This window comes from Cygnus atratus, chromosome 15, assembly GCF_013377495.2.
Source record: "Cygnus atratus isolate AKBS03 ecotype Queensland, Australia chromosome 15, CAtr_DNAZoo_HiC_assembly, whole genome shotgun sequence".
Classification (NCBI taxonomy): Eukaryota; Metazoa; Chordata; class Aves; order Anseriformes; family Anatidae; genus Cygnus; species Cygnus atratus.
The window spans coordinates 5,566,494-5,586,586 of record NC_066376.1 but is presented as its reverse complement, the minus strand read 5'-3'; the positions used below and the strand labels follow the sequence as shown (position 1 = coordinate 5,586,586).

At 48.0% G+C, this 20,093-nt stretch overlaps 1 protein-coding gene across 1 annotated transcript in view; it reads right to left on the bottom strand.

The window, feature by feature from the left end:
• Nucleotides 1–533: 533 nt before the first annotated feature.
• MAD1L1 (mitotic arrest deficient 1 like 1) overlaps nt 534–20,093 on the bottom strand; it is a 355,426-nt gene continuing 335,866 nt past the window's right edge. Inside the window, exon 18 of the mRNA XM_035549239.2 lies at nt 534–1,473. Within this exon, the coding sequence (XP_035405132.1) occupies nt 1,315–1,473 (159 nt within the window). The 3' untranslated portion in view covers nt 534–1,314. The remainder of the gene's footprint in view (nt 1,474–20,093) is intronic.

Genomic DNA, 20,093 nt, shown 5'->3' with positions numbered 1-20,093 from the left:
TTCTTCAAGCGGAAGAGAAAACGCCAAACTTTTGCTGTTGCCTTTCACTCCGATGGCAGCACTTCACCGCAAACCCCGTGGAAAGGAGGGCTGGGGAGATGGTGCCTGCAGCCTCCCCAGGGCGCACGCCTGTCCCACCGCCTCCCAGCAGCTGGGGCTGGAGCAGCTCTTTCTGGGCCTGTCGACACTTTGACAGGTCCCCGAGTGACTCCAGCACGGATGGCCAGGTCTGCAGTCACTGCAGGCATCTAAGCTAGCTTTCTAGCCCGCTCATTGCTACGCTCTCTCCAAGCTTAGGAAGCGCACTCCTGCTGTTATCAAGAGGCCATCGATGTACACAAAAGTTCCTAACAAACTAATCTTGTTTGCAGCATGACTGAGACTTGCCTGGAAAAGCTGAAGTAATGATGTCCTCCCTTCTCAGGGCAGTACCATTATCAACCCATCGACGTCTGGTTCGTTATCTGCTTCACATGTGGGAGAGCACAGGGAGACCATGGTGTACCTCCCAAATGAAGGAGACGTACGCCCAGTTTGGGAAGTGACACTTTATTATCAGGATAGAAGAAGTATCCATTGTAACACAAAACGTCAGACTCCAGGGTGTCCCCAGAGGGGAGAAGCTTCCCGTGGGAGGAGGGCCACCCCAGCGAGGTGAGGAGGTGCCCGCGGCCTGGCAGCAGGCAGCAGTGTGCACACCCTGAAGAGTTCCCTCCCACCTTCCACATTCCTGAGATAACCAAGGGCCCCAGAGCCTCCACGAGGAACAAAAAGAATGTGGGTGACATCCGAGCACACCACGCAACACAAGGAGTAGGGTCTTCAGAAGTCCATTTATGCGTGTTCTCGTCTGCTGAGTGATGGCAGAGCAGGAAGCACCAGCCATCCCCAAAGCCCATGCTGGTCTCTGCCAGGGCCTGGATTTGGGGGATGCTTTTGGGTAAAAGTGTGGTTCCTCAAACCAGCAGTTCCCACCGCCTTCCCAGAGAGATGCTGAGACAGTCTGGGGAGTTACGGATGCATTTTACAGTTCAAAGGTGGGGAGTGGGCCTTAGCACAAGAGAGCCCTGGGATGGAGCTAGACTTGCCCTCCCACAGGAGGGAAATGATGCTTTTCAGGGGAAAAGGTGGGGTTTGGGAGTCAACATGAAAGAAGTGGGAATAAGGAGTTTCCCGCAAAACAGAAGCAACCCAACGCCATGAATAAAGGGTGTGAGGAGAGAATTTGTGCCTGCTACCTCATGAACACCAAGGGTGAGGCACCGTCCTGCCCACGGGTGCTCCAGGCCTGTCTGGTGGCGAGATCAGGGCGAGCTAAGTGATGGTCTGGCGGCTGAAAAGGTCAAGGGTGAGGGTGCTGAGGAAGGCCGGGATGCTGTCCTGGCGGAGCAGGTGCAGGTCAATGAGCTCCCGGATGGTTCGCGAGAACTCCGTTTCCAGAAGCTGCATTTTTCCACCGGAGGAGCTGGAGGCCTGAGGGGAAAGCAGAGCAAGCCCATTAATACAGCAGGGTTTTAATTCACCTCCCACCACGCAGGGGAGAGCTAGAGCCATCGCTCCGCAGCCTCCTTCGGTGCGGATCCGCCTGTAATCAAGGCAATGTTATCTGCCGCAGAGCAGGTGCTCGGCGCACACTTTAATTGGGCTGTTATTGAGTTCTGTCTTTACAAAGTCTCCGTGCAGAAACCCCTGCGTGAGCCTCCCCGACAAACAAGCAGCGCGGTGGGGAGCAGAGCGGTTCCATCATCCTGGAGACCCCACGGGGACCAGGCTGTGCCGCCGGCACAGAGCCAGGGTGACCACCGCGGTGTCACCGTCACCACCACCTGGGGCTCGGGTGGCAGGAGCTACACACAAGAGCTTCCTCTCCACGAAGAAGACTTGTTCCTAAAGTCCTCCCACTCCCGAGGGAGCTAGTGGACCTGTTGGCACCCAGTGCTGTTCCTCCCCAGCCAGCTGCTGATCCGCCCCGCATCCCTCATGTGTTCAGGAGGTTTAAATCAGCCCTGCAGCCAAGAGCTCCAGAGGAATTATTCCAGAGACGCTCACATGAAAATGAGGGAACTCAACATGTGGGAAGACATTACAAATCTCCTGTAACATATAAAACAAGCAAGAAGAAAAAAAAAAGCTAAATGCAAGAGAAGGAAGGAATGCTTGAAGCCTCTCCTGCCTCCGGAGGCGCGAAAGCTGCTTGTTTATTAATAAACAACAAAAACACCAGAGTACAAATGCTAATGTTTTTCCCCTGCCATTTTCCTCTTCAAAATGTTCCCTCTCCTAATTGCTCTGCAGCTCTGCCTCCCCTCGCAGTTGAGGGGGGCAGTACGAGCGGTGCCTGGCAGAGCCAGCGTCTCCCGGGGGCAGCGGCAGTGGGGCAGCCCCTGCCCCAAAAAGGATGCCAAGAACCAGAGCAGGGATTGCCACGTGAAGGGAAAACAGGGCTTTACCTGCTGGGAGAGACGGGAAGTGATAATCCCCGAGGGCTCCAGGGAACCCGTTTGTTCCTGGTTTCATGTTTTCAGGAGCCTGGACACATCTGATGATGAACTTTTCGTGTATGTGTCAGTTCTGATTGCGAACAGCACAAGGTACCAAGGATGCCCCTGTCACCCCTGAGCCAGGGAGGGAATCTAAACAAGGTTTCAGTGTGGGAAAGTAAATTAGCTTTTGTTTAAATCTCCTCCACTCCATCTTGGTTGTTTTGCAGCGACTCCAAAGAATGCTGAGTGCCTTAATCCGCTGCTGCCCACGGCTCCCCTGCTTGCTTGCTGCACCCCCGTGTACCGCCGTGTCGGGTTAAAGAGGCTCATGAGGAGCGGGGCCGCCAACTACACCCATCGGTGGCACGGGGAGGGATGCACATCTGCAACCCAGGTAAAAGGAGAGGCTGTGGGGAAGCTCTGAGTTGGTCCGTGGGCTGGGTGCCATGGAAGCAGCACGGGCTTTGTTTTGCAAATCCACCCTGGACGCAGCTGATGGAGGTACCAGTTTCGGAGGAAGGTCCCGGTATGATGAACGCATCGCCTGCGTCTCCAAAGTCAACAGTGAATTGGCTTCACTGGAATGGGAATTCATTCCCTGCACGAAGTACACACTGCCTCCTTAGCAGATTTAAAACACTCTTTGGGCACAAAATTAATTTTCTAAGAATTTACAAGCAAATCCATTAATTGGTTTACTAGTTTAATTAATTAAAGCAAGTTCCTTAAGAAATCTAGCATCCAGTGCCAGACCATTTGCTTGTATTTTATGCTCTCAGAAAGAGAGGAACATAAATGTTTTAAATTTCCCCTCTACTTTGAGCTCACTGGCGTCGCGAGTGAAGGCTACATTTGAATAATTTCTTTTATACCAGATTAATGGTCATTTCTCTCTGCTATTCTTCATAACTGAAGTTTCCTCCTTCAGCAGAGGCAGCAGAATAATGATCAGAGGAAGCTAGAGGAACAAACACGTGCTTCAGACGAGCACTACTTCCCACTGCATTCAATGGGGCTGCGCTTTCTCTCGGTTGTTGGACAGTGGAGAGAGGCACCGTCTGCCCACTGTGGTCTCCCAAAAAACGAGAAAAAAAACAACAGAAAGCATCCAAAAGCCCCAAAGCATTCAAAACCCAGACATTTCACCCAGGTTTCTTATGATCTCTTCAGTAACAAGAACGAGGCGAGAAGGCAGCCACTTGGAAAAAAGGCAATTCCTTCTCTGCCGGGAGATGTTTACATGCTAACTTTGAGGATGGATGCACTTGCAGTTTGGTTCGTTCAGTCTTGCAGTGCTTTTAAAAAAATTTAGAACCTCGCTTATTTTCTGGGAGTGCTTTAAAATTGGTATCATTGTTACTGTTCTTAATATTTGTTTTTATTGCCCTTTTTTTCCTTCACCCATCTGTTCATAACGTAGAATAGACTGGGATATATAGATAGATTTGTTGCCGTTGAGCTCAACAGCAGGAGTGTCTTTGCAGCATGTGCTTTACAAATAAAGTGATTATAAGAAATAACAGTGATACGTTCCCATTAATTCACGGGATTTCTTTTCAAGAGCCTGCACCTGACCTGGTACCACGGTGAGCCGCAGGCAGAGGGAAGCGCGGGGGCAGCGAGCAGGGAACCACGACAAGAAACGGGGATGTAGGGGAGACAAGGGAGAGGACACTAGAGGCAATGCTCTGCCGAATGAACGCAGCAGGCTCCAGTCGTTTCATGCTGTTTTGGATCAGTGCAGAGTGTACCTGCGACTCCAGGTGTAAAAGCTGGCTTTATGAAAGACACAAAGCTGAAATTTCCTTACAAAGCTGTAAGGACCCTCCAGTCCTTCTCTTTACAGTTCATAGCTAGGACTTCCTCCACTCGTTTTTGATCAATTTTTTAATTAAAAAAATAATAATCTCAACCCCCAAAGAAAGCTCCTGGCCACAACCCCTGCTAACAAGAGCGTAAAGCTGACGGCACGCGCCAAGCATCCACAGTGGCACGCTCCATCTAACGCAATCACCGTTCACCCCAGTGGTGCCTTCGTGGGAATTCCAAGTCTAGATGAAGCCAAAAACCTCCCAAGCCCATCTGGGAAACGCCCAGGATGCCGAAGCACTACCAGAATACCATCTCACAGGTACTCTTCACGCAGGCCTGCATTGGTTTCTTCTAATTAATAGGAAAAAATCTGCCTGGCTCACTAAACTACTGAGACTCAGGTCTATGTTATGTTTTATTCAGATCTCAAATACTTGCAAAAAGGAAAAGACTCCGGCTTTTGCTAAGCCCCGTTGCCAGTTCAGTCTGATTTAAGGCCTATCGGGACATCTTCTAGAAAAGCAGTGGCAATCAGTGTTTGCCCCGTGCTACAGCTCGCTCAGTTCTGCTGGGGGATGCGACTCCTGCCCCAGATCTGAAGGGTGCCACCCTGTTTTCTCCTCACAGGCTGTGCTACTCCATCAGATCTGTGGGCAGATTGCATCATATTGCAAAACATGAAGAAGACAGGTCTATTTACCACATGGCGACATCAGCTTGCAGTAGCTGCTCCTGGCTCTGCTCGGAGAAAGGAGCTGTTAGTACAAGTGCTTTTCCAGGAGAATCAAGATCAGCTGCTGCCTGCCAGAAGGAAACATCATATATCTTCCTTTTAACCCTGGAAATCAGTAAATTATTCAAGGCTTTAGAGTTAAGATACACATATAAAAGTCTCAAAAAAACACCAGTGTGCTGGGAAAGCAAGTCCTTCTCTCCAGCAGGGACCATCAGCAAGGAGCAGATGACAGATAGGGCACTGGGCACTCCTGCAGCCGGCAGGTCGTGCAGCGCATGGACCATGAAGGATGCTCTCCCAAGAGTTGTTGCTTTGGTGTGAAAAATGCAGGGCTTCTGGCTGCATTGATTTTGCTGACACGGATCTTTGCCCCCATGTTGTTGCACAGAAACACTCCCTAAAAGCCAAGTCCCAGCATTTCCTTCTCCTTCTTCTACCAGCTGTGAGGTAGCTGTGTCAGAAGTTCAGCGGCGTCTCGTTTGGTCATTTACAAGCTAGCGTGGTTCACAAGTGCACCCAGGACTAGACATCAATTTTTACAATTTATTGTATATATTTATTTTCCTCTGCTGTGTAACATATCTCAGTAGCTAGAAAAAACAATGAATGACCCTACTTTGGCTCAAAAACCGCCATCAGCTATAAACTGCCATGCAGCGTGAATGTAGTCATCTGAAGGATCCTTCTTGAAAAATACTAGTTGAGCATAAAACCCAGCATTCTGGGGGTCTTCAGACTTTGGAATAAGACTGAAAAGAGGATGTTTGCATGCCCCAAGGAAAAGGCTAACATGGGGATGTGGTATCATGAGAAAACAAGGAGTAAAACTGGAAAAAGGGAGAAGAGGGTTTTGAGAATGTCAAAGAATACAACTTGAGATTCCAGCACAGTGCGCATATTCTACCTCTTATTTCTACATCAAGAAAATGAAATTCAGGGTTGCAATCCATGCAAACACGAGCTCCTGTATCTTTAAACACACCCATCCAAGGGCTGGAGGCGGACTTCCCAAATGGATTTTGGTGAGCTGAAAACGGTGATGGTGGAGCTTTGTGCCAGGCACAGCTCAGCTTGGGCACCCCAGCTGAAACACGTGCTGAGGGTGAGGAAGGGTTAAAGGAAGGGTTAAATCCAAGGCTTCAGCAGGGCTGTCAGAGTGGCTTCCTGCCCTTTGGCACACTCAGGATGTTGCTTTGCAGATGCCGCCTGCCCGTTCCTACACTAGACAGAACTTTTCCAGTCTGAGATGTATGAGGGGTCAAAATGAGCAAGTGAATCATTGCCCAGTGACATTTACCCAGCGAATGTATCGTGGAGGCTCCATCTCTCATCCGTTATGCTCCTTCCATAAATCACTTTCTAGGCTGGGTCCCTGCTCTGAATACATGAGGGGAATGGCCCCGTGTGTGCCAAGGGAAGGCCCAATGTGGCTTCACACATGAGACATCCCCTGGAGCTCCTCCCTGCTTCACTCAGGCCCACGGGCTCTGCTGGTGTTAGGGGCTGTGCCACGGCTGCACTCTGCTCTCACTGCCTCAGTTCGTAGGCCATGGCCCTTGTCCTCGTGGTGCTGCCCACTCTCACTTCCCCAGCCCTGTCTCTCATCAGCAGAAGTTCCCAGAGGCTGCTGTGCCATCCGATCACCTCTCAAAACCTCCGCAATGTTATCACTGCGTGTGCTACAGAGCCTCTGCCACCAAGTGTGTCAGGCACCCTCGTGGTCCTGATGGCCCCTCGCCACCCAACGCCCACCTTGGCTCCCATTAATTTGTGTAAACCCTGTCACGGCCCAACAAACCAATTTGAAAACATCTTTTACGAAGCCGCCTGCTCTGACCTTTAAACAAGAAAATCTTTTTGTTTCTGCCTCTTGCTTTGGACGCTGAGATTTTTCTAAATGTCAAAGGCCACCCTGCCCATGCGCAGCCACTACGCGGGGCCAGCAGCCTCTCCCCGGCTCTGCCAGGCACCAAGCACAACTCCAAAGCGAGGGTGAGACACCAACACGCTCACGAAGCACACCGGGTCACGTTGGCCAGGCACACACACACAGGGGGAGCCCATGGAGCAGCCAGCCAAAACACTCGAGTGCCCAGCAAGTACCAAAATCAGCTCCCGCTGCCGAAGGATGTCTGGCGTTTGCTTTCTGGGAGCCAGCAGCCTGGTGGGAAGTACAACTTTCAAACACAGACTGGTCTAAATATGCATCATTGCCTATGAAAAATTAGTGTTTGCCTCCTTCACTGCTGCCCCGGGAGGGCTCTGCGGTGTGCAACGGACAGGAAAGCAAAAAGAAAAGTGTGCGTGCATGTGTGTGCGTGCACACATGGAAAGTGCCTGCTGAAGTTCGAGCAATCCAAACAGGAGGCTTTGAGATCTGTGTAATTGCTCAAACTTGGTTCTCTCGGGTGATGATATCATTATCAAAACCCCCAATTGAATTACGCCTCGCCAATCAAGCTCTCCTAAGTATCGCGCACCGCTCAAATACCAGGTCCCCAGGTAGCCGCTAAATCACTTTAATTAGAGACTGTTCATTTAAAATTAGAGAAATATTAAAAAAACAAAAAACAAATTGTACCACAAGATGTGCTTACGCCTTGAAATATTTATGAGGTTATTTAGCAACCTGTTTACCGGTTTCCTTCTCCCTTTTCTTTGTGGCAGCGGGCAGGTTTCTGCTGGCCTCACAGGTTGGCCTTCCCAACGCAGCTCTTACAGGATGCTCAGCTCGGCATCAGTCAAGTCATCTACCTTTCACAAATGACCATTCCTTGTCTGCTGTGAAGTTTCTCCCCCTATAACATCCTCTTTGTAACCCAAAAGAGGAAGAGCACTTCTTTATAATAATTGCTTCTTGCCAAGACCTCTGACCTCTGTGCTGCCAGCTTGCTATATAAAGTGAATTTATGAGGCAGAGAGGGATGGATGCCTGTAAAGGGCCTTCCAGGAAATGTAATGAAAAAGCTGCTTTTAGCTGCTGAGCAAAGAAAAGCAAGTGCCTGGCAATGCCAAGAAGAAAATTGAATGCTGGGGTGGGATAAGTGAGAAACAGCCCTGCGTGTGCTGAGATTTATAGCAAACATTTCCTTTCTTTTTCTTATTATTCAACACTGAGATGAACCACAACCCTGCAATGTCTTCGGCACAAGAGGTCACCTCACATACTTCCATTTTAATCAGAAGCACAACCCAGGCACTACACACAGTGACAGAAGTGATGGGGTCCAGTTTGTCTCACCAGCTCAGCACTGAAGAAACACAGCGCAGGGAGTTTATCCCTACAGCTACGTGTTTTGATGTACGAGAGCTACCCTGCACCCAACGTAAAGAAAGAAAAATGTAAAAATGAGCACAGCCACGCACTGAAGTACCTGCTCCTCTCTCGACGGGGAAAAACGGTTGGTATTCATCCCGGGGGAAGGTGCTCTGTGCAGTGGAGGGCAAGTCAGCATCTTCTCAAAGGGTTTCTCCCACAGGTTAATGCCCTTTAGACTGTCAAATGTGATGCCATAAAAATAAGATCAAAGGCTTTAAAATAAGGGAAGCATGTATTTTTTTTTGTTCATACTATTACTATTTTATATCTGAATATTCCTATAGAGCTTTTCATCCTGAAAGACAGGTCTTTGAACTGCTTTGCTTTCACCTATCACTGAGGAGCAACCCCCGGGGTAAAATGTGACAGCTATTATCAGGGTGCAGTAATGTTACTCAACAGTTCAGGACAGACAGAGACAAATATATCCAATTTAAATCATAGGTTTGAAGAACTACTGCTCGGTGTGGATTAATACCCATGCATTTTCCAAAAGCGCTTTCAGAGTTTTAAAGGACAAGTAGAGAAACACAAATTCCCCGTCTCCTCGGTAGGACGCACTCAGGCTCCCGCCATTATGGCGTGAATTGAACATCAGCATTGTCAGAGAGGGAAAAGGGGAACGTAAATGATTCATCCACAGGTTCTGAAGGGCATCGCCACACCAGCTATCAAGCACATTCACCCCGCGGAGATTTGCTGGAGTGATACCTAGAAATGGTTTGGCTGAATACGAGACTGGCGAGAGTAAATGACAGCGCGCTGTTCACGGCACAGAGAAGGGAAAATTGCACTGGATGTCCACTCTGAGCTAATACGGACCTAGGCTACAGTCAGAGCTTGAGATCCTAAATTACAACCTTTTAACAGGCCTCTGGACTGTTAAATACGGTTCACAGCCAAACAGAGGGTGTTTATAAACGTCAAACACAACGGAATAGATGAAGGCAAGGCACAGGGCTCACAGAAATTACCTAATGCCATCCTATAAAAATCCAAACTAGGAAATGAAGCCTTTAAAGCCAATACCTCATGAGAAAGCTCAGTGTCTTTACAAATTGCTGCCTTTCCTTTGCACATGGGGAAGATGTGACGATCTCCCAGCCATAGGTGCAGGATCTCTGACCTACAGCGAAGCCCTTCACAAAAAGCAGCCGAACGCACGTTAGCACAACTGCTGCCACAACCAAGCGCTGCGGAGCTGGATCGCTGCGGCACCCAGGCTGCAGCTTTCCAACCATCTGCAAGGTGACCACATTGGACTGGTCAAGCTGCAGAGTGAGCAGCTAACAAGCATTAACAACATCCAGCCCATGTGTTCTGTCTAGTAAAATGCCAACCCATCTGTCTGTAACATTAGCGACTCCACAGAAGCCATATGCGGGATAGACATAAATTAGGAAGAGAAAAATCTCCTGTTACTTTCTCTGAAATGATTCTGCAGTTGTAGCCTGTGATGCTAGGGACTGGGTGTTATTTAAGTTCTCTTTTCCCAGCCAAATCGCAGCCTCGCGTTGCCTTGCAGCCCTGCCATCCAGAGGCAGTTTCTGGTCTGGAGCTGGCCCTGATGAGCATGGTGGCTTGGAGCAAAGGGAAAAGTGTGTGCGACTCAAACCAGGTCCCAAACTTCTCTCCCAGGAGCGCCAGGAGCAGACAGACAACTTGAGGGAGATACCAGGGACTGGGAAATGAACCCCATGCACAGGAATCTCTATTTTGGAAGGCAAACTCATCTCGCTAACCAGTGAAGTTGCTTATCAAGTTCTTCTCCATCCTCCCTGCTGGGAGGAGAGCTGGAAGCAATGGTGGAGCAGAGAACTGAGAACATGGGGTTTCTGGAACATGAGAACGAAGTTCCAATGGCAGAAATGGAATAAAATCATCTGTGTGGGCTTTAATTCAGATGGCCTACTTCCCAAAGTGGGGAGAGACTCCACTTCTTGTGAACTGCAGCTGTGAGCATGAGATCTGTACGAGAACATGAGCAGCAAAGTTTGCAAAATCCTGCAGTGATGAGGGACAGCTGGAACCACGGGGAGTTTTGATGGCAGCTTTTCGTAAGCTGCCCGGTTGCCTGGGAGATGGGCATCTGCTCCCCAGAGCAAACCAGCGCTCACCAACAGGCAGAACTTGCTGGAGCCTTCCCTGCTCACTGAGTCACACCAGACATGTGCCGTTTCTCAGCTTCACTGCTTCTGCACCGTGCTCCTGCCAGGGCCTCTGCTTTCCTTTCCTGGGATTCAAACAAATAAGCAGGAAAAACCACCGCGTGCCCCAGCTGAAGAGCTTGGTGCAAATCGGCCATACAGGCTTTGGGATTCACTGGCTGCCAACTGGAAAACAAGCCCCCAACACCCTCTTATGGGAGGTGGGCACCTAGTTTTGCAGGAGATGGAGGGTGAGTGCGTGCCGGGGGAGGGAGAGAGGCTGGGATGGTTAAACGAGCAGCTTACACACGTCTCACTGCAGCGACTGCTACTTGGCGATACAGCAGGCACCGGTGGGTGATTAATCCTCGTTTCTTGGTATCCTTCTGGAAGTTCTGTCTCAAGCAGGGTGGATGGATGGCTGAAGAAGTGAACACGACCCTGTGACCAATAATGGCTCAAGAGACCATAAGGGATAAACTGACGACCAGACAATTAGACCCTAGATATGTGGCTGTAGGATGGGCCAGTGCACGGAGCGCGCCTGTTCCTGGCTCGTTGAGCTTGCAAGGCTTGTGGGGGAAGGAGTAACAGATGGACCTGATGGCAGATTACAGCTGAAGTTCTCACCATGTTTATTCATTACCCTCTTCTAGTTCTTGTTTGTCATAGTCTGGCACCCAGGGCTACAATGCGGGATGAAACCCTACTTCAAGGAAACCGGTAATGCATTAGTCACCCGTGCGCAGAGCCAGCGTGTGGTGTTGCAGGCAGGGAGACTAAAGCCACCAGGAGCAAGAACTGGTCAATAATTACTGTTTCCTATCAGACTGTGTGACTCACTCATAATTACGACCTGCCAAAGTGGAATTTTAAGTGTTGGCTTTGAAAATAACATTACTTGCTGTTGCAACACCAATAACCAAATTTCACAACCTCAGTGCGAGCTGAGGAAGATGCTTTTATTTCTCTTGCTGGCTCACAGTTTCTTCATTTTTCTTCATTTGGAATCGCTGTCATTAGCACCACTGTCAACAGGACTAAAGTGATCAAGAGTTGTCACTACCCAGAAAGTCAAAGAAGGAAAGTTGGTTCTGTCTGAACACACACCACTTCTTTCCTGCGTCTTCAAGACTGAGTTTTAACCCTCCCTAACCCACTGTGGGGAAGCACATTTCTTGGACAGCATCTATAGCTAGAAGTCAAGACTTATGCTATGAAGACTGTTATTACTTCAAAAATCTTGCCATTTCTATCTCAACTTCAAGACTTTTGAGTGCACAGAGTTGGTGGTACTGGTAGCTGCATTTGTGGAGTGGCTCAACCAAATCGGTAGTCTGTGGGCACAAAAAAATAAAGACTGAGGTAGTAAGGAAACCAACCACTTGGGCTGTGCAAACCGAGTGTATTTTGCTTTCAGGAAATGGGGTTGTAAAAGGAAATCCAGTGTCAAACAAAGAATCCCAGGCCGCCTCTCTCCTCATGAAGACAGTGCTGATCCCACTGCAAGGAGGAAGCCCGCACCTGAAGAGACAAAGGTTGCAGCTGAAGGGTGAAGGAACAGGAAGATTTCAGCATTCAGTGAGAAAGGAGAAGAAATTCCAGTGTATCCCTTAGGAGCCCCTCAGACCTTTGGGCTACAATGCATTTGCTGAAAGCTTCTGCTCCTGCCGCCTGTGCTGTCATTTGGCACTAAACTCCTGAAGAACATGGCAAGACAGCACCGCTGGTTCTCGTGTCTGGATGAACATGCTGCTCTTCCCGTGGGGAAAAGGAGAGGTTTTCTAGTTAGCGAATGCACCGTGTTCGAGCAACCTCGGAGGGATGTGCCTGGGGCCCTCCCCGGCTGACACACATCCGACTGATGTCTCTTCCTGCCGCTGCTCGCCCACTGACGTGCTGCCATCCACCAGGCAGCTCCTCTCGCTGGAGGTGCAGGGGGGGAAGAGATTTATGCAGACACCATGTATGCAATTATGAAAACAGAAGACAACACCCGGATATCACACAAATTGATGCATTTTTGCTGGCAGGCTTTTTGCATGATCCAATAACAGCTGTCATGCTCCAGCCTCTCTCATCTGAGCTCTGCTACCACTTCAGCATCCTTCCGTATCCTTTAAGAGGGCTTTCTTCCCTTCTCTCGTGCAGCTTGCTCCAGACGCCACAGCAAAGCTGGCAATAGCATGGGATGCAAAGGGAAGACAGCATGATTGGTTTTCATAGCAGCATTAAAATGTAACGTTCACTTCTTTAGGCAAGATGCAGCTAATTAGCAATGACCTCGAGGCAACCAAGCTGCTCAACCAGCAATCTCTTCCACTCTCAAGCTCTTTAAAATTTGCCCTTTCCCTGTGCCAAGCCTTTCGTCAATCCTCCCTAAAGCCCAACAGCAAACTGCAAACGTACACATACAGAGTCCATTGCCTTCTGGAGAAAGGATGTGGTGGGGAACTGCACTGCAAAGGTGACAGAGCCCTTTGGGTTTCGTATCTTCTCCAAACACGTCCCCTCCTCTGCCCAGTGTTAAGGAAAGGAAAGGACGTGCCTACATGTTTCCCTGCCAGACCAGCTCCCACGGTGACCTCTGCAGACTGGAAGCCTGCTGGTCCCCACATCCTCCTGGTTTTCATCATTCCGTGCTTATGTTTGCTTTTGTAAATAGATTTAACCTTTCTAAAATTAACAACAGAAGAGAACTTCTTTTGGCAGAAAATCAGCTTCAGAAAGATGGAGGAATATAGCATTTTCCAAACATTTGAAAGCCGCAGACTAAAGATATGTGTTAGTCTCTCCAGTGCATGCTGTTTTTGCTCATTATTCTGAAATGTTAATACATTAATAGATCCTCTCCTGATTAACGGCTGTACAAGGCTCTCTTTCTAGGAACACATATGGTTCCTTCTTGCCACAATATTGGAATAGAGAGCCAAAATATTTAAACAGCGAAACTAATAGAAGATTTTATCTCCCCCCACCCCGATGTAAATAACTAATGCTGGAGCCAACCCCTAGCTACAAATGCTTCTTATCTTTCAAAAAGTTCTTAATCAAGTCTGAACATATTGGCTGAGTCCCATTTGAAATAATTGGGCTGTCTGTGGTTACGACACTGCAGCAATAAAGTCACTGTCTAACATTCATTCACCCCGCAGGATGCTCTGCGTCTGGCTGAAAGGAACACACACGGGTTGGGCATGTAACAAAATGGGGCTTTTAAAGCTGGGCATGTGCCTGCAGGGGCTGCTGCCACCTGATGGGGTAGAAGCAGACCCAGGATGCTGCAGGCAAGGTGTGTGAACACAGCTTTTCTTCCCCCACACCTGCCAAACCCAAGAACTGCCCTGAATTAAGGCCATTTCTGGAGACTCCAACACTGCTTCTCCAGCTGTCCACAGCTGGACTACTGAAGGACATGGGAATTACCAGCACACAGCCCAGAATATGTCATGAAAAAGCCTGGTAGAGGATATCAGGCTTGTATTGGTCAATTGCCAATGCAGAATTGCCTAAAAGATTCATTCCTCTCCCGTTTTTTCCATGCTGTGTCATTACCTTTTCTCTCTGCCCTAGGTCCTGCAGTAATCCCACCTGCCTAATGGTTCCAGCTAAGACCAGCAGCAGTTTCCACTTCGTGCTGCTCGCAGCACAGCCCATCAGTCCTGTTACTGGCCAAGAGTGACACGACCCTGCTGCAAGCAGAAACCTGAAACGTAAAAACCTTTTTACATTCCAAGGAGCGAGACCTGCAAGGGGAGGGCCTGCAGGTGTACACTCCAGAAAACATCACTACAGAACTGAAACACGGCGTCAAAATAAAAGCTCTCCAAACCTGCTTTCACACATTCCCCAGTGCCCAGAGGTGTTCCTGCTATGATGCACCTAACAATGCTCTCGAGAATTGTTTTCACAAACAAAAAATACAAACAAAACAGCAAAAGAGTCAAGAAGTATTTCCTCAAGTACCTTGCATCCAGGCTATCTGTACTCTAAATACACTGTAGAAAGAGGGCTGGTATATATACAGATGTTACAGAGGGCCACAGGAAAAGATCTAAGCACATAGTGAATGCTTTAAAACACAGCACATCCCAACTAAGCTGGTGGGTTTATTGCAGATCAATGACCTCTGTCCTGTGCAACCAGTCTGTATTTTACAATTCAAGCTACGTGCTGACCTCTGTCCTGTGCAACCAGTCTGTATTTTACAATTCAAGCTACGTGCAGTTGTGCAGATATAAATATACATCAGATATGCGCGCTCTCTTGTGTAAAAAACACACAGAAAGCAGAAGACACAGATGGAAAAACAAGAGCATGAGTTTCCTTGGAGGTTTCATAGACAAAGATGTTCAAACGAAGCAATTTAAAACCAGAAAGAATCTTACAAAGTGCTTCTAAGCATCGCATTTCACTTGCTTGTTTTCGACTTGGTTTGAAAAAAGCCTTAGAGGGAACCAAACCACTTTAGCGGCTGCTTCCTCATTCCTGATGTGCTCTGGAGAGCTTCACCAGGCTCCTTCCCCATGACTTATGCACCACACTTCCAAGGAGAGGCAAGTCCCTAAGAAGGACAATTAAAATCTTTATGTGGTCATTCTTTGTCACACCTCGGAAGGGCAGAAAAGCACCGGCATAGCTTGGGAGACAAGAAAGGGGCTCCCTACTCTTCCAAGGCAGTGCAGAGCCATGCACAGGACTCGGCGCTCAGGCCCCCGTGTGCTGCGGCTTTCTCAGACCGCAGGGCTGAAAGGACACGTGAGATGTGGGCTGAATAGCATTTTGCAATAAATAGATCATAAACTGCTCCTAAGGGTGCAGAAGAGGGATGGCCACAAGGAAGCCCGCAGCGGGGTCGTGCTGCGTGCCCGGAGGCAGCTGCGGTGCTGGTGGGCACGGTCCCCGCTCAGCCTGCCGCAGTAAGGGCACTGCAGCGTGCTCAGGACGGCGGCAGCCCAACAACCAGCCCATTCATCCTCGTGACTGCTCCATTCAGGGCTAGCTGACTCGTTGTTCCCACAACAGGACCCTGCAAAGGACTTTATTTAAGCAGGAAAGCAGATTTGTGTTGTTTCTAAAGGCAATTGAATCTAGCTTTGGCTGCAGAGGTCTGAGCTGTGTTTCTCTCAGTGCCAATAAAAGCACCAGGATTGTGGAGGAGACTTTAGAGGCTGTGTTTGCCTTCAGTCTCCCATGGAGCACATCAGAGCGGATAAATGGGTTCACACAGAGCGAGGATCAGGCTGCCACCGTAAAGAAGTTCAGCAGTTTTGAGTCTGCTTCTCCCAAATTCTTGGTGAGTTATTTTTAATTTAATTAAAGACTTCCTTCAGTTTACTGGTCTGGGGGACATCTTGGGGAGCGGTTGGTGAGGTTAAACATTTCTTAGGCTCATCACGGGGATGCTGCTCGATCTCCTATTGTCACTTTGCAGAAGATACGTGGCCTCACCTGTGGCTGAGCTCTGCTCCAAGTGCTTGTGCTGGAGTTTCTGCCTGCGTGCTCAAGGCAGACAGAAGTTGGATGGGGAAACAGCTCCCCAGAGAAGCAATGCAAAGTGCCCAGGAGTCACGTACAGCTCCTGCAACTCCTCGAGGAACGTCCAGGCTGCTGAACCCCTCCACACACACACAGCTGGGCAACCTCTTCTGCTAAGGTGCAAAGAGAGGCTGGCATGATAAGATGGATTTGTCCTTAAGCTGCTACGCAGGGATGCACAATTCTCTACTTTTCAGTGCCTGGTTATCTAACCTCAGTGCTCCACTGACGTTGTTCCTTGTATGGGATTTTATATAGGTTTCTGTGAAGGAATTCACAATGTATAAATAGCGTGGATGAGAGGTGACCTTTACATTTGTGCATGTGGAGATTCATACACCACCAGGGCTAGCTGGGAGGCTGAAGTCATTTAGATATGTTCTCATCTAAAGTTTCTTATGAATTATTTGTAAGCTATTTTCTCACTTATTTTGTTATAATACTCCCACATACTCACCAACCAGTAAAAATAGCTTAACAGTGAATATATGTTTCGGAAGTCTGTTTGCCTATTTTTCTTTTGTGCAGCAGCTGCTGTTGCCATGCTGTCGTTGCTATGTTTTCTTTCTCCTTTCTTTTTCTTAAGAAGAATAAAAAAATCTAGTCCCTAAACATACTAGGCTCAGTTCATGGAACAAAATACCTGAGGTAAAGCCCGGAAGAATATAGGATAATCTGTCTGGAAGAGCATAGCTTATGTGTAGAAGAAGGTCCTCCTGACACTAATATACACATTCATCTTTGAAAGACTTAAAGAAACTGCAAATGCAATTTAGAATAACTATCAAAAATCTTCAGATAAAGATCATCACAAAAGAATACTGAAGTATCTTAGAAGCTCAGCAGTGAAAGGTAAATTATAAGTTGATAAGGAGGTGGGAACAAAAAGATTTTAAAGAATAAATGTGGCCAAGTCTCATCTGGAAAACAAGTCAATAAAGTTGCTCAATAAGCTTGTCAGAATAGTCCTTAAAGCTTGACAGTTAAAACCTGGCTCCGTGGGATGGTGCTGAGGAATGCCCCTGCTCTTTCCAAAGGCCAAAGGCCCAAGACGCAAAATCCGACTCTGAGCTGCAGGTCCCCAGTTGCCACCTTCCACCTCTGTCCCCTTTATGAAGAGCTGAGAGAGTTTGCTGAACTGAGGCTCGGGCTCAGCAATTAGGTTTTGGGAACACGTTACCTTGGGTTTCCCATCACTCCTTTGCCTTTCAGCTCCGGCGGAGTTTGGATGAACCGTCCACCCTCAGCACCAACCTCCATGGAGGTCTGGGGGGAAAGCATCAATGTGAGGACGAGAATCCATAGTCTCAGCCCAACAGTTGGTAACTTCGAAGACAGAAAAACTTGTGAGATAGCAGAATGACTCTGGTGGGTCACAAGTGTGGAGAAGACCTGTGAAATTTGGGTCACTGAGCAACGCTATGGCAGAAGAAATTCAACACAGTTGAGTGCAGGGCAGTGCACGTTGTTCTGCCAATTTAAAGGACTCTTAACACGCTGATGGGTTCGGAGTGATGTAGCCTCTCAGAATAAAAAGCCAAGTGCCACTGTGGCCAGCTTAAAGACAACTTCTCAGCGCACAGTGTCATTCAAAACAGCAAGTAAGATGTCAAAATAAAATGTGTTTAAAAAAAAAAAAAAGGCTAGAAGTACCATATCATGTTTTTATACAAGTCAAGAGCATGTCCTCTTCCCCTGAGCAGTGAGCCAGCCTTGGTGAATTCAGTACGACACAAGGGTGAAAGATAAATTAGGTTTCCTTTCTTTGAGGCATGTGCTGTGTAACCTGCCTCTTCCCTCTGAAGAAGATCTCCATCACTGACTGCATCTCTGGGTCACCAGGAGAGACGTTAAAGACTGGAACAATTTACTGCAGAATTAAGAAGGGCAATGGTAAAATCGAGATGGGCAATGTGGTGAATGCTGAGTAGGATGCTACACAAGAAAAGGGAGCGTTCCATTATTTCAGAGACTCTTCAGCTGTTATCCTCCTTGACTGAGGCGGGAGAAAGTGACAAAGCACAGCTGGACTCAAGATGCCTTTCTCTTTCAGGAGCGTGTCTCTTTAGCTGCTGCTTTCCTGCATGGAAAACCATGTTTTCCTAATAAAAATTAAAAAAAAAAAACAACCAAACCCCCACCTACATGGGGCACAGGTGCTACTGCTGATTACGGTGCTGTGCTTTAAGCTCATCAAGACCAATTTTGCCACCCCTTTGTGCTTTGCTCCTTCCTTTACCCATCCCTCTTCAGTTCCAGGCTACCAAAGCCCATATTCCTCATACATCCATCCACAAGGACCACCACTTCCAGCCATGCCAGAGAAAGCACAGGGAGCCGTACAGGCCCAGCACTAAGGCCTGGGAGTCAGGAGCTTCTGACTGTATTCCTCACTTCGGGGCCCAGCATGAACTACACAAGTAGCATCATTTTTCTGCATCTCAATATCCTCACCCTCCGCTGGAACTAATAACAACTCCTCCACCAAGCAGGCATGCTGTGAGAATCAATTGGTATTTGTAAAGCCCTTTGAGAAATGTAAGGCACAGTCTGTATGTGAAAATTATTGATATGATTCATTACCAGGCATTCATACTCTATTTATACAACTCCCAGTCTATTACTAAATATTATGTCCATTTGAATATTGAAATCACTGCTGCTAATAATTTCTGCTAATGTTACACTGGTCTTTTGGAGGTGGCTTTTTCGGCTTGAATGAGAGAATTGTGGAGGCAGTGAAAAAGGGAACAAATGTTAGGAGAGGAATTAAAAAGAGGACAACAGCTCTGTGCAGGCTTCATGGAAAACAATAAAAAATCCATTTAACAAATAACTTCGTGCTAACACTTATCTGATTCCTCTTCCCTTGCTCTTTCTTCTCATCTGAATTTGTATGAAAATCTGATCTCCATTAGCTAAGTATTAGCCCTTGTCTGTGAGCTGAAAATGAGCAAACCCAAATGCATCGTGTCTCTCCAGACAGACCACTCGCTCTCTGCACGTTGGCCCGAGCAGCACCTGAGCCCCCTCTCTGTCACCTCTCTCATTTCCAGGGTGCAAGGATGCTCCCTGCAAAGTGCCGGCTTCCCATCCCTCCAGCACCCGTCTCCGCCAGGCTCCACGCACGCGCGCTTCCTTTTCCCCTGCCATGCTGCCGAAAGCAGCGCAGTCTGGGACTCCTCAAAAAGCTCCGGTTCTGAGAAGAGAGAGCATATGTCTATACATTATATATTTATTCACACACTGAGGCATGTTCCCACTCCCGAGACACACACGGTATGTTCTGACTTTCTCACTCCAGCATGTTTTGCAAATCTGCTCTCCACCCCCTCTATTCCCTCGCTTCGCTTTATCAGGATCTTGTTTAAGGGAAATGCTGCTTACTGTAAACTGGAAACATTAACATCAGGTCAACAGACCATTTATTAAGAAGCAGCTGTGGGAGAGGGAGGGATGGGGCACTGCTATTTTCCTAGCTCAGCTTCTTCTCCTTCCACTTGGAATATTTTTTCCTTGCTGTGATCTTTTTACTCGCTCCTTGCGCTGACAAAACGTCGCCAATATCTGCGGTGCAGGAACTCAAGGACAATCGATATTTCGCTTGAATCAAATACAATGATTTTTTTTTTGTTTTCAAAGCTCAACATTTTGCAATTAAACCTCTCAAGACATGGGGGAAGCAAAGGTAGGGTTTCTTTTGTGGAAGGCAGGAGGGAGCAGCACAGAAGTAGAAACCAGAGCAAACCAGCAGCGAAGCCAATAGAAATACGCCGCATCGTTTCTTCTTTTTAATACATTTTTTACGAGAAGTGAGATCTTTGATTACATTTTTGATTAGGAGAGACAGGCATTGCCCTGCCCAATGCACAGTTAGAGGGAAAGGAGCCTTTCATGTTCACAGATACGAGACATCAAAACAGCCATTCCCAACTGTTAAAAGGATCAGACAAAACTGCAGCTCAAACTGTGCCAGGGACTTTGGTGCAGGCAGGTTCCCGGCGGAAGGCAGTCTTGGAGTCGTGAGAAATCATGTGGATGCTGACACTCCTGTTAAG